Raw genomic sequence first — 14,976 nt, 5'->3', positions numbered from 1 at the left:
TAAGTCCAAGGTTCAGAAGTTATTAGCCATTGTGTAAAGTTGGTTGTTATAGCACCACCATCTGGCCAATCAGTGTATTTTTTTTTTTTTTTTGCCTGAGTAGCGGCTGAGATTTCAAAACTATCTGCCAAGCTTGGTTGCTGTGGGTCTTACAGTTTCTGACCTCCAGACCTCCAGACCTCCAGACCTCCAGTAACTACATGCTTGGATGCTTTATAAAGAATAAATATAGAGATCCACCTACACATTTTTAACATAAATATGACTTGCAAGTCATCTCAAGCCATCTTACCTCGAGTCAAAAGTCTTGACTCATAATGACATACGGGTCTAAGTCAAGTCTCAGTTCGTTTCCCGAGAGTCAAGTACACACCTTTGATCCAAAGTGCCATGATTGGATACATTTTTAGCACGGATGGGCCAAGTGGGAGTCATGCCTTCAACCCTGGAAGTGTTAGTACCATTATCTTCCCACTGAGCTACACAGGACTGCAGTATAGTCTGTTGTTATAGTGATTACATTCACATGCACTGTTTGTCTGTCTGTGTGCCTGTGATGGGGAGGAGGACCAGCCTCCTGTTCATTGAATCCTCAAACACAAAGAAAGAGCAGCACAAAAAAAAAAAAAAACAGCGTATCACGTCATGTCCTATTAAAAGCCATTCGAAACACTGGCAGTCTTTTAACTTGATCATTAGAGAGCAGAGCCCCCAGAGCTGTGAGGAGAACGGCCTTTGTCACACCGCTGCTGGCTGCTGCAGCATGTCGTCTGTGTGAGAAACGTGAGGTGAATAGAGAGAGCATATAGAAAATCAGAAGTGTTATCAATGCCACTAGGAAGCTAATAAACCTGGCTATCATTATCTGGGATCAGTGGGTTTCTCTAGTCAATGGCACCAGTCATAAAAATGGATAACCATGGACTTTGGGCCGCACAGCAAAAGCCCACTGTAATAGATATTTACTGTTAATGACTTTGTTATAAATCAAGTTGAATCAATTAAAGTTCTTTCATGAATAGTTCAGCTTTGAAGCGAATCTTACTAATGATGGTTGGAGGCTGATTTCCCCGGACCTTTCCTCTTCCAATGTTTTCAAACATGGAGCCCCCGTAGTTCCAAGCTGCCCATTGATTGGGTCAGAAATTACATGCATAGCTTCTTTCAAGTAGTGAGCTGTAATTTTCATCGAGCCCACTCCATATCATCCCCTAGCCCTTAATCGGTATCAGCATTCCTCTCGGTGAATGAGCTCTCCATAACAAGTGTGATTGACAATGCCTGAACATAATTGCAGATCTGATTTCATTTGGAAATATGTCAGGGCTTGAGATTTTGAACCTTCCAGGTCATCGTTTTTTCTGATAGTGTACGCCACTCCGTCTATGTGCAGCAAATAGTTCAAGTGTAGAGTAGAGTGACTATAGATGGAAGAAACTGTCAGGATAATGGAAGAATTTGGATTCAAAGGCTGACTGTGTGTTTGTGTGTGTGTGCTTGCACATACATATGTGTTTATGACAGCTTATGCGATGTGACTGTGTGAAGACCCAGGAAGCCGACAGCTTGGACTCGGCTCCCTTCTCTCCTTCCAGCCCACGAGAAAAATGGCTCCGCAGAAGGACACATGTCAAACTAAGGGTAATAAAACCATAATTTCTTATTCATGGAAGATAAAGGACACGTCAGTCTGGAGGATTCTAAGTTACCTGGTGGTCAATGGGGTATAGATATGCTAACATCCCAGTTTGCTCTATACATAGACAAAGTAACTAATGCTATGTAACTGCAAAGTGAATTTATGGCCTATTAAATGAATTTCATAAGTTCATATTCAAACTGATGTGGACAAATTCATAAATATTTTAACAAAGCACTATTGAACTAGATATTCAATAGTGTATATTTGCTTCTCTTATTCTCAGAAATACACACACACATGCACACACACACACACACACACACACACACACACACACACACACACACACACACACACACACACACTCTACTTGCAGTAAAAATCTTTTTCTCACAGCTTCTTCTGCTACAATGGCTCTCATTCAAACTAAAAATACAGTTACCATTAACTGGTGAGTTTGCAATGCTTTAACATTGTGGTGTGTGTGTGTGTGTGGACTGAGGCCAGTATTTCTTAAAATACACCCACACTTTTGCCTTGGAGCACTGAAGCAGACCCACACAATTACCTGATACAGCTGCTGAGCTCTGCAGACTAGATCCATCAAGGTCATGATGCTATTCACCCAGGCCGCCTTTTATCTGCCATTTTCTAAACACAAGAATTTAGTGGCTGCTTGCTTTTCAAAGAACTATATATAGAACTGTGTATCTGGTGTACCATGGGAACATATCTATATTTGAATCAGTGTACCTGGAGTTTCATTTTAATGTAATCATGTTCATGCCTCACCTCAACGATGTGATATGTTCCTGATGTGAGTGCTTGAAGATGAGGAGCTGTGAAGAGTAGCCCTGGCCTGAATAGGATATGTAGATTTACAGCTAGTCCCCCGATGCTGCATGCTGATTCAATCTGGGTACTGCCAGCTCATCCACTGGAGAGTGATACTATTCAGAAAGGCTCGGCATCTATTTCTGATTTTCCTCTGCTAGTAAGGGTCTTTGTCACTGGGTTAGGGTTTTAGGGTTTCCTTTACCCAGGGCAGGAGTCTGACTCTCCAACTAATCTCCTCTCCACATTGTGTCTGTCTGTGGGTGTGTGCATGTGTGTGTGTGTGTGTGTGTATGTGTGTGTGTGTCTGTGGATGGTGATACTGGTATGTTGTTATGCTATTTTCACATATGACTGCACAGAGAATTATACCAGTGAACTGTATCAGGGAAATGTAACTAGATATTGAACACTGTCTGGCGGCTTTCCTTTCACAATGCAGCAGACTGTGATGCTCCGTTTGTGTACTGTGTGTGTGTGTGTGTGTGTGTGTGTGTGTGTGTGTGTGTGTGTGTGTGTGTGTGAGCTTACTCTGCACGCTGAGTTGTCATTGGATAAGTAGGTAAGACCTAGTGCTGGCAAATGATTAATTATTGATAAATGTAATCAATATGTAAATAGTATAGCAGCTGGAAATGTTTAACTTCTTCATTAGATGGCAAATCCTTTAAATCAGTCATCAAACAATGTAAAATACTCTAGTGGCTGATCACATTAACACATAGCAATATTTGTTCTGTTATCTTTCAGTGAGCACTCAGATAATCTTATCAATAAAGTGTAGATTTTCAGGTAAACAAAATGACATCATGGCTTCTATTCTTACGAAATCAATTCAATAAACAAGGGTGTAAAATTAGATGTACGCTACATACATTACAAAGTATCTTGTCAGCTCTCCATAATCAAACCTGCACAAGCATGTGGAGGAAACGTTAACTAATATTAAACGCTCAAATTTGTCCATGATAGAGTCATAGTTAACATTAGCCAAAAAGCCTAGTCCAGCCAAGCTGGTTATGCTGGTGGCCAGTTTACGCTGGTTATGCTCTGACCATAAATGCTGGTTTAGCAGATGACAAACTTAATATATATTTTGGCCACTTTTATGCTGGTCTGCACTGGCCTACCAGCATCAGTGTTCTCACTTACATCTTAACCAGCATCAGACCATCTCTGCCTAGCTAAGACCAGCAAAAGACCAGGAGTATTTTTAGGATGCTCTGTGTAGTCTCTGTCAGCTAATGTAAGCTTCCTGCTATTTGTTAGAAGCCCTCTTTTATAGCTAGTGTGGGCAAATGACCTGGAAACACTACAAACATTTATCATATCTCTGATCTAATAAATATAATATCTCTGATATAATAAATCATTGTGGATTACAAAGAATTGTTGCCCTGTGAACAGTCATCCTTACTATCTGTTAATTCAACTGTGTCCCACCTGTACAGTTCTTTTTATTATGTGTCACATTCATTTGGTTCATATCAGGTTTTGGAGATGAAGTTGTTGCAACAAAGGTTATGTTATGTTAGTAGTGATTACATTTTTCCAGAGAGTTGATTGGTGAGGAGGCGGGCTTTTTATGTTTGGATCTGATAGCCTGAACGTAAAACCTCTTTGGCTCTGGAGCAGGTTAACCATGCAGCCTCAGTTACCATGATAATCAACCCCGCTATAAAGTGAGCCACCTTCGTGAGACCAGAAAGCCAGGGTTAAGCCCAAAGTTAGCTCGCTCACCCACTAAACCCCGCTCTGTGAGACAAGCCTCAGATGTTATGGTTAGCTAGATAAGGAGCTAACATTATCTAAATTGATCAGATTTATTGGTGGTAAAATGATCAGTTCCCAGTCAAAATCAGGAATTAACCACATCCCACATCTCAGTGCTGTTGAGATGCCAAGTCATAAGGTTAGAAACACAACGTGCCGTTCACAGCTGTTGCCCAAGAGCTGAGGAACTCCACAATGCTGCTGAAGTGTGTGTTACTTCACCTGAAAGCCCTCTATTGGGAAGCACCCAGATGTCAAGGTGTGCAATGTGAAGCAGCTGGGTGTTGCTGAAAAAGAGCATGAGTGCTGAGCAAAACTTCCTGGATAAAGGATATAGAAATGTCACAGAAGATGGTAGGTAGTCCTTCAAATGTCTGGCATGGTGGCCCATGACCAAAATAAGGTCCTACTTTGCATCGACTGTTACACAGTCAGAGAGTCATAGATTAGGCCGCTCATAATATCCCATTAAATTGCTACAATCTCAGCAAAAAAGAGATTTAGGGATTTAGGTTTTTTTCTTCTGGCTTACTTGGAGGTACTCACCCTGCTCACTGAAGGATGAGGTAAGGAGAACCAAACAACAAGGAAGCTTAATAGAGAGTTGACACCCTCTTTTGGCGAGGTCCTGCAGTGCATACCGGCTTATGAAAAGCTAGGCACTGAAAATTGGAAATGAATTGCATCAAAGCAGTGAAAACGTCAGCAGTCATTTCTCTTGTGGCATAATGTGTCTTTATGGCTTCTAAAGAGAGGAGAAATACAGGCAGTGATTTTATTGTTTTTTTATGCTCCTTCTTGCCACGTAGAACGTCACTGCCAACCACCGGGTGAATGATGTCATCGCCACGGAGGAGGGACCACAGACTCTGGTCGGCCGCTTCATGTACGGCCCCCTGGACATGGTCACCCTGACTGGAGAAAAGGTTTCAGCACCAGCATGATTGCTTATTGTACCCATGTAAACATCACAGTATAACCGTGTGTATCAAAGACCTACATTAAGCACTATTGTTTTCCTGACCTGCCCCTCTCAGGTGGACGTCCTGCTGATGACACAGCCTCAGTCTGGCCGCTGGGTGCACTTTGACACGGAGGTGACCAACAGCAGCGGCAGAGTCACTTATACCATACCCAAGAGCAAGAAGCTCGCCCTGGGAGTTTATCCCATTAAAATGATGGTCAAGTAAGCATCAAGTCATGGTTCCTCTGGCAGCATCCATGTAGCCCACTGGGCAATTGTATGTTGGTTTATGAAACGGCATCTTTACTTCCTTTATTTGATGTATTTCCCGTTGAAACAGGATGTTGGGGCAGGACATGATGCAGTGAGGGATCATTCAAAAGTCTAAACCAATGGAATATCAGTCAGGGAGAGAAAGGCAGTTTGATTTGATGGGAGGGGTGGAGGGACGGGACTGTTCAAAAATCTGTGATGGTTTTATTGGTTGAAATTTATATTTACGCCTACTGGTGCAGCATGAGGACACCATTAAAGATACAATGTTTTCCAGGAAGTAAAAGTAATGGGAGTTTCTTTCATGGGGACTTTAAATGATAAATGGTTACAGACATCTAGGCTACAATGAGGGAACATAGGGTTTAAAAGTGAAAGTTTAGTAGACGTCTGCATCTTAGACTATGTCTTATGGGGTAAATGACAAAAATACTTCTCCGGTGCATATTTTTGATATTTACAGCTGTTTATGCATTGTTTAAATATGTAATAATGTATTTACTGCTTGGTCTAAAACTGGGTTATACATTGCCAAAAAGATCCTGGGCTGTATGAGAGCTAAAGCATGACGTCTAGTGCTCAGTGGGAGCATGCCCTTCACAGAATGTTGCTTTATCAAATGTAGTAAAGAAAAACAACTTGATGTGTGGCAATACGGAGAAAAGACAGAATTATTGAATTAAGCCCTCTATCTCGGTTCTCCATACCTGTGTTGGTGTGTGCGCTCTAAAGGACGGCCTTGGGTTGTTTGGAGTAACCAATGTGTAGCAATAGCAATCTCTCATTTCTTATGCTCTTACTTGCTCTTGTTCTGTCTCTCTTTTGTCCATCTCCCACCCTCTGTATCCTAAGGGGGGATCAGACGAGTGCAGAGGCCTACCTGACTGTGCTGCCACGGGGCATGGAGTGTGTGGTCTTCAGCATAGATGGCTCTTTTGCTGCCAGTGTGTCCATCATGGGCAGTGACCCCAAGGTCCGTCCTGGAGCTGTAGATGTTGTCAGGTAACTGTCTCTGTATTAGTGTGTGTGTGGGTGGGTGGGTGGGTTTTTATGTGTTCATTTTTTTTTTTTTAATCTAAGCTTTATCTAACTCAACCAGGCAGATCACCTTGGGATAAGTTCTCATTTACAGCCTGGCAGAAGGAAATTCACCTCTTGAAAGAGTAGGACAGATCAGACAGATAAAAATTCATCACTGAGGAGCAACACTATTCTCTGTGTGTTTATGCTTGTGTGCATGTTTGGGTGTTTGAACCTGCCCTGTCTGTGATAATGGCACTTGTCAGAGTGTTATGATTAGCTAAATGTAACTAAATTACCAATTCCCTTAAAGTGACACTTCTACAAGTTGTCTGTACTGATCAAAATATCACTTTCGTAGCTGTCAGTGAATAGCAGTCTGTTAGATGTTGTGTATTTGCATGCAGGCATTGGCAGGACCTGGGGTATCTGATCATCTACATCACAGGCCGCCCTGATATGCAGAAGCAGCGTGTGGTGTCCTGGCTCTCTCAACACAACTTCCCCCATGGGATGATATTCTTCTCTGAAGGCCTGGTGCATGATCCCCTGCGCCAAAAGACCATCTTTCTCAGGAACCTCGTGCAGGAGGTACGTTACTGGGCGCTTACCAGAGAGACAGTCCATTCTGACAATAGCTGGACAGTTACTCTGTCTTACTAAGCTGCTTCTCCCTCCCACAGTGATCTTTCTCTCCTCTTCGTTACTCATTTCCTTTCTTTCCTTCAAACACAAACACACATAAACACATAACATGCATAATAATGTACCCTGACTTTGACTTTGCAGGCCCACAGCAGTGTAGCCTTCGGTTGTGCTGCATCAAAATGCCACACACATCTCCACCTGCTTATTTCCTCTCTCACCAGTGTCATATTAAGATCAACTCTGCCTATGGCTCCATGAAGGACATCTCTGTTTACAACATGCTGGGCCTCAGCCCTTCCCAGATTTATATTGTCGGCAGGCCTTCCAAGAAGTACCAAAACCAGTGCCAGGTAGTTCAACTTTTATTTGGCTGTCTTATCCCTTTCTTTGTCTGTCAGTTATCCCTTTAATAGCTCTTGACAATGTTTCTGTCTGCCTATTTCAGTGGGAGGTTTTTGTCCTCTCTTGTCGTTCTTCTTCTCTATCCCCTTGGCTTTTCTTACTTAGTTTAATCTACATGTTTTTCTTTCTGAGATTCTAACCCTTTCTGTGTGGTCTGTCTAGTTCCTGAGCGAGGGCTATGCATCGCACCTCTCCTCCCTTCAGTTTGGCCACAGAGCCAGACCTAAGAAATCCTCTTCAGTGCGTATGGTCCTTAGGAAGGGCTCGTTCGGTCTCTCGGCAAAGCCTGACTTCCTGTGCAAGCGCACCCACCTGCGCAGGACCATGTCAGTCCAGCAGCCTGACCCGCCCTGCACCCCCAACCCCAAGCCTGAACGCGCCCAGAGCCAGCCGGAGTCAGACAAGGACCACGGAGGAGGAGGGGGAGGCGGACAAGGCACATGGGGGCGGGCCTCCATGCACCGTGGAGACACCACTCCCTGACGTCAAAAAAAGAGATGGAGGGATGGCGGGAGGACAGAAGAGGAGGAGAACAAAAGGGGTCTCAGTGTCCAGGGCCAAGGTAAGATCTCTCTCTCAAGATGAGGATGCCGAAACTTTGGCTGCATCACACCTGTCACCTTTTGCACTATGGAATAGAATGGACCAATGTCTTGCAAAGCAAACCTCTTTACCTCCCAATTTGACAGTGTGCAGGTTTTCTACCACTTACTCAAACAGCTTATAAGATATGATCAGACATTAGAGAAGTGCCTCAAAGTGCTGAAAAATGCCACAGTTCTCAAGTTATATTCTGTCCCACTTCAGGATAATTTGCGACTTAAGCATACTGATAATTATGTAACATGAATAGATCGCTGTTGCTGAATAATAGAGCCTGTCAGCTTTTACTTCACTATGTTGTCTGCTGATCCTTTGAGAGCTTGAGGCTTCACAAAACACAGACTCAAACACAGATTGATTTTTTTTGTTGCTACTGTTGTGTTCCGGCATGGTCAATAAATGTTCACCTCGATTGGATTATGTTCTTTGGAGTGACTGATACATTATGGTCTTTACACCTTTGGCGGCAGAGGAATTATTATTATTTTTACAGACACTTCACAGTCTAGGAGGACAAAAGAGAAAGAAAGAAAGGATTGAGGGGTCAGGCGGAGAGAGGACGGAAAGGCCCAGTGAGAGTGAAGGAGAGAAAGAGAGACAGAAAGAGAGAGGGGGAGTTGAGATCAGTCTGAATACTCTCATATAAATATTCATGTGGCAACCTGAGTAAGAGAAGCTATTATTAGGAACAGCTCCTAGGAGGACCGAGTGTAAATTTGCCCATGATTATGATTATGCAAGTACTGATGAGCTACAACTGCAATGTCCTCCCGTGCTTGAAATCCATTCATTTCTAGATTTAGAATTATTGTCTGTGCAATTAAGAAGATTGGAGCTGCGTTGCTCTGAGATCCTGTAGGAGTGAATACGCTGATCCAGAACACACAAACACCAATCACTGTGTTAACTTTCCCTCGGTTTGGAATTTAATGTAAAACACTGAACTAATTTTGTCTCTTTCGTTTGACAGTGTCGTTTCTACCTACATGTACATTGGATCCTCTGCTGGTGTCCCTTGCAGCAATGCTTTACCTCCTGCTTGGCCCTCTACACTTTGCCACCTGTTTGGTCCCTTTTTTTGGTGAATTGCTCAGTGGATAATGTCACTTAGTCTTCGTGCCTGAAATTTTAAGCTGTTGCTTGAAATAGCAGCGATTTCTCCGAATGTCAGTGTCAAGCTCAAATTCCGTCTGATATGGCAAGTGCGAAGCCATCCAAGTACAACAACTGCGTGTACTATAATCTGAAGAATGTACCTCAATCAATTATATGGCGGTACATATACACACATATACATATACAAGCACACACACACACACACACACATATGCTCCATAAGATGACACATGTGGCTACAGTGTGGTTCCTGTGGATGGAGACCTGCTGAGTCTTATGTAGGAATGTCCCGGCCCAAGCAATAGATCATCAGATGCTACACTGCACTTCGGCCCCATGCAGACCGCTGTGCTGACAGGCAGTCACGCCGACTCCTTCAGCAAACCCTCCGCCTCCGCTGTAAATACCCAACATGCATCATCCCTGCGTGGGCCCCTGGACGGAGAGAAGCACTGCGGCCTTTGGGTTCAAGCTGTAGACGTGAACTCGACCCGACCGAACCCCGGCCCCCTGCCTCTGTTTCAGTCTTACTGTTTTATGTCTCTCCTTTGCTCGCTGGCTCGCTTGCTCGCTCCCTCGCTCCCTCCCTCCTCTCAACCAGTCAGGCAGAACATGCCTTTCGACAGCCGCCTCAGACTGGGTGCTCTGCCACCGAGCCACCGTGGCGTGCACAGCTCGACCCCTGAGGTTGCTCTTGCACTATCGAAGTACACTGCAGCGGTTCTCAATTTGGCTGTGGTACTCGCTTTCAAAACCAGAGTTGTATTTGTATTTTATTGTATTTGTAGTGTTTTTTTGCTGCAGATCGTGCACTGTTGCTGCCTAATTAATACTGTAACTATTGGAGGATCAGACAAAAGGACAATTAATTTGTAAAGCTGTTTTAAGACAATGTTGAGTTGACCAAAAAAAAGAAAATGTTTACAGAGTTGTGATGTAGATAGATCCACGCGGTTGTAAAGAGTGATCAGAACTTGCTGTTTAGCTGTATAAAACATTGAAAGTGACAGTTTATTTATTGTTATAGGCATCAATAGTTTAGTGATCAATTGCTAGAGAGTTGCAATAGCTCCAGTAATAGCAGGGTATTGTACAATAGACCCCATGCCAGTTGAAATGCCACCAGAATGCCCTTGCATCCATTTACTACAACTGTATTGGAACCAATAGATTTGTGATGAAATCTTATGCTCTCCTGTGTACTCGAGACTGATTCCAGTCTTACTGTTGCTATGTTAAAGCTCTGTGCAAGTCAAACATATTTTTCTATGAGGAAATATTGTAAATAGAAATATTTTCAATGTATGTTTTTGAACCTTTGTTGTTAGACCTGTTGACTGGTTAATTTTGCCTTAAACTGTATTTGATGTTGTGTAGAGATATAAAAAAAGACATTATCTTATTTGCTCGACCAAAGTATTGAGTATATGAGTTTTACCTTCATGACAAAGTGCATTTTATCTAGTTGATATCTTGTTTCAACATGCATTTTCAATATTTCTGTGTGTGTGTGTGTGTGTGCGTGTGTGTGCGCACGTGTGTGCGTGTGTGTTAGCATCTAGGTATTTGTTTTGGAGCTGTATTTAATGTAAATATCAAGACAACCCAGAACATGAGAAGTAAAGCCTCTGTATTGAGGAATCAGAAGCCAGAGTGGAGGCCATTGTTAGCCCAGTGTTAACATACCTGCATGTTCTCACTGAAGCGCAGTACTGCCAGTTTTTCAAAACTGAATGTGTATTTTTATAGGTTTGGGTCGAAGCAGTGTGTCAGAGGATTGCATTGGTGTGGTTTTTATAACTGCTATGAAAGAAAAAGGCCTTATGAGTTGTTAGGGCCTCTAGGTTAAACTGAAAACCTGCACAGTGGAGAGGAATCCTCCCGCTCACTGCAGGTGTGCAGGCCTAGAGGGAGGAATATTTCACTCTTTTTCTTTCACCTTCCATACACCGTTGGTGGTCCCATTAAGGTATAGTAGCTATTTGAATAATAGTAAGTAAATGTATGGTTCCCTGTATTGCCACCCCTATAATATCAGTGCACAAAATAGCGTTACTTGGTAATTGTATAGGAATAATATTGTAGAGACTATACTGAAGTACTAAACTTGATTTTGTTTTGCATTTAGATATGTTAAAGTTGGTACAAAAACATGCCATTGTCATCCAAGCAATGAAATGAGCATTCCCATCAATGTATGCACATGATTATCAAGGTGACTTCATCAGTCTGTATGATGCATAGTGATATTTCTGTCATGGTGTTATAAGGATGAAATATTTAAGTAAGGCAGCATTTCTTTAATAACAGCGTTAGTAAATGGCAAATCATGATCTAATGGTTCAATACAGATTGTTACACACAGTTAATTTTTGTTGTTAAGTAATGATTATCAATTGTTATGTTCATGTTACTAATGCTAGACTAGTTATTTGTAAACAAGTGGTAATTATTTATGAACATAAGGTCAACCCCCACATGTTTCAAATCAACAACAATACTTATTTTCATGTTAAATAGCTCAGTTTTCAATATTAAGATTCTGAATACTTTGACTGTATCTAACTGTATGTGAGGCAGTGTGTTGTTGATAAAGAGCAGGTATGGTCAGCAAACCTTTGCTAGATAAATAAAGGTTAAGAAATTTGAAAACATGTTGAGGTTTCCCTTATGACTTCCATTCCATAGAATACTCAACACTAGCTAATGTCAAATGATTAGTATTTACAAATCATTACTTAACTGTTGGATATTGCTCTAATTTGCCATTTATTAACAGATATTATGACTTATAGTGTAAATTTTGGTTAATTAACTTACATGGTGTGACAGTTTTTAGGGAATTGTTGATAGTTTATTTTTTGCTCTTATTAGCATTTGACACTGGCCTTTTGACTACTGAGGAAAAACACCTGGTTTCACTGCTGCAAAGATATCATTTTAATTAAATATCAAAAAATATTGTTTTGTACAGATTTCTTGTGGTGAAGAACATGTTAAAGATGACATGTTATTGTGTTATTGGACTTGGTCCATCTTTCATTATTGCATAAATAAAAAGATTTCACAGTTAAAGAAGACTCACGATTGTCTTATTCAGCCTTATTCCTCACTTCCAAAGATAGAAGCTGAACCAGCAGTGATGAGCTTAGTCCCTTCAAGTTCAGCTTTTTACACAGCTAATCAGACTTGACTGTTACATCCTATTATTTAGATTTTGTAAGGCTTACTGGATTGTAAAGTGAAACCTGGAAACCTTGCCCCAATTTTCAGTTTTCAGTTCAATTCAGTTCAGTTCAATTCAAATTACTTTATTCATCCCTCAAGGGGTAATTCACCATGACACCTTTACTAAACCTACTGACTCCTAATTCACCTGGTTTTGACTTAGCACTGACAGATTCAAATATTTGGAAGATCTGTCTGTTACAGAGCAGCATTGAAGCAGCCACAGCTTTAGGCCTGTTAGGAATCCCCATCCACTGCCCAACACAACAACAAAGAACAGAGCTGCAACCACTGCTTAAGCATTAAATGACTAACACACCAACGCTGATTGCTGAAAATCGAACACATCACCCATTCATTGCTCAGTGCTACAACCCAGGCTGCAGAATTGGTAGAAAATGCCCAATTCAGTAAGCCATCTAGCTAACCAATTTCAAGCATGGTATTTCATGGTATTTCAAGAAATTGCCTCCCTGCCATAGGAGGGGCCTAATGGTTTCTCCTGGTGCAAGCTTCATGATTCTATCTGATTGATATTTAAAGCCAGCCATCATGAAAACTGTGTGGTTTAAGGGATTAAAACCTGACAACCAGTTCTGGATCACGCTCCTCCTAATTTGTGTGTCCCTATCCTCCATGTTATTATTCTCATTTGTCATTGAAATCTAAGGGGGATTTGTACAAGGTGAGGCTGTGAGAAAAAAATACTTTCTTTTTGTAGTTCTTTCTTTCTTTCTCCAGTTATTTGTTTTCTCACAAGTTACTCCAGCCGATCAATATCTGGAATCCAGGCAATTTTCCCTTAAGACTCATATACTCTTTGCCACTCATGTTAATGGCAAAGGCAAACAAAATATCGAGCACTTCGCCAAATGGTCTCTTGTGCCAGAACAAATAGGTTTTTAGAGTTTACAGACTAAGGTTTTTGGATCACTGCAGGGCCATTTAACAGGCTTCCCCAAGATATTGTTACATTCGCGTTGCCAGCGTTACAACCCCAATTCCATGGAGGAATTACCAGTGGAGTTATTTATAGGGGGCTATTCCAAGCTAGATGGATGCATTAGGCTCTGATTTGATTCATGCCCTCCAGTACATTCCTGTTGATCAACTGCACTCTGATTCTTTGGTGACAAGGCTGTTTACCACGATGGCTGATGACATACAGTAAATAATTATTCAACCATGAAATCACTCTCAAATCCGACCCCCAGCAGGAGAGAGTGGATTGGAATGACAACACTCTTAACAAAGCATGTCTGAGGCTCCTTTCCAGGTCACAAGATCTAAACCTTGTTCGAGAGGGATGGGCGTCACTTGTCAGTCAACGAATGCTCCTGTTGGAGATGTTATCATTTTTATACTTGGGTATCAGATAATGTCTTTACACAGACTAGGTTTTTCTAGTTTGGTGCAGGTGTGATCATGCGTGCAAGTCTAACATAGCTATACTGTGCTACTGACGATATTCTGAGAATCACTGAATACTCTATTGTCACAAACCAGATTGCCTTCTTTGTGTTGAACCAATTTTACCTAATACATATAGAATCTAGGATACTGTTGAAAGTCGATGCTGCTTTATTGTCATTTGGCCTGAGCAATAGCGTAAAACGTAATGGAAGACTTGCATTAGATAGTAGTAGTAGTAGCTTTTAGTGCTTCGCATTCACAAAACGAAATCACACATCAATTTAGCAAGCAACAGCAAGGAGATAAAAAATACATTAAACAGAGTAGTCTGACCAGTTCTAGTGCAAATCCTATGAAGAAGGGATTTTGTCAGAAGGGATTCTGGGGTACTGAGGTAATATCAATAGTTTGATACTGTCAGATAGATACTGTCTGCTAGATAGATACTGTTATTCTTGTGTAGGCTACTTGAGTTCATGCAGTAGTCTGTATGCTCTGCAGTACCAGCAAGTCAGAATTACCTGGCAGCAACTTAACACCCAGCATGACCTCCAGCTCTCATCGACAGCAGCACCCCTGAATCAGCCTAATTGTTATTCCAAAACAGCAGACTGGGGCTTAATTTGTCTTGTGATCTGGCAGGTGACTTCTGGACACCACTGTGGGGATGAGGAAGGCATTAAAATCTGAATAGATCAACAGTCCAGAGCAGCCCAGAGACAGAGATAGGGAACGAGGGAGGGAGGGAGGGAGGAAGAGCTTCAGATACAGTAGATTACGCTGCACACACTCTCTGCTGAAGCACATTCCTAGAGTCAGCAAGGACGCAGAGATAAAGTTTTTTTCCCTGAGGCAGACTAGCATGGGAAACACTCATAGTACTGTGCAGGTCCTATCTGGTTTCATATATATATTAGTTTTAGATTCATGTGCAGTAGAAGTCCAACTATCTTGGCACCTGTCAGTCATACTTTGTGAATTAATCCTTATTTACATGATGATTGCCTTTTACCAATGGATTTTTCAAGGTTTATTTTTTACAATATCTCTGGTTTAGCTG

The 14,976-nt window shown here is 41.8% G+C and overlaps 1 protein-coding gene across 1 annotated transcript in view; it reads left to right on the top strand.

Annotated features, from left to right (window-relative positions):
- The window catches only part of pitpnm3 (PITPNM family member 3), a 70,247-nt gene extending 62,208 nt beyond the window's left edge, over nucleotides 1-8,039 (top strand). The window contains exons 16-22 of the mRNA XM_071527140.1: nucleotides 1,525-1,641; nucleotides 5,059-5,175; nucleotides 5,287-5,435; nucleotides 6,339-6,488; nucleotides 6,914-7,097; nucleotides 7,376-7,504; nucleotides 7,719-8,039. Coding sequence (XP_071383241.1) covers nucleotides 1,525-1,641; nucleotides 5,059-5,175; nucleotides 5,287-5,435; nucleotides 6,339-6,488; nucleotides 6,914-7,097; nucleotides 7,376-7,504; nucleotides 7,719-8,039 — 1,167 coding nt within the window. The remainder of the gene's footprint in view (nucleotides 1-1,524; nucleotides 1,642-5,058; nucleotides 5,176-5,286; nucleotides 5,436-6,338; nucleotides 6,489-6,913; nucleotides 7,098-7,375; nucleotides 7,505-7,718) is intronic.
- Nucleotides 8,040-14,976: the final 6,937 nt, after the last annotated feature.

The sequence above is a fragment of the Centroberyx affinis genome, unplaced genomic scaffold (assembly GCF_046629955.1).
Source record: "Centroberyx affinis isolate AG114_WGS23_722 - 3 ecotype Tasmania unplaced genomic scaffold, CSIRO-AGI_Caff_v1 ptg001494l_1, whole genome shotgun sequence".
Taxonomy (NCBI): Eukaryota; Metazoa; Chordata; class Actinopteri; order Beryciformes; family Berycidae; genus Centroberyx; species Centroberyx affinis.
Note: the sequence above shows the minus strand (reverse complement) of the source record. Positions and strands in the feature narration are given on the sequence as shown.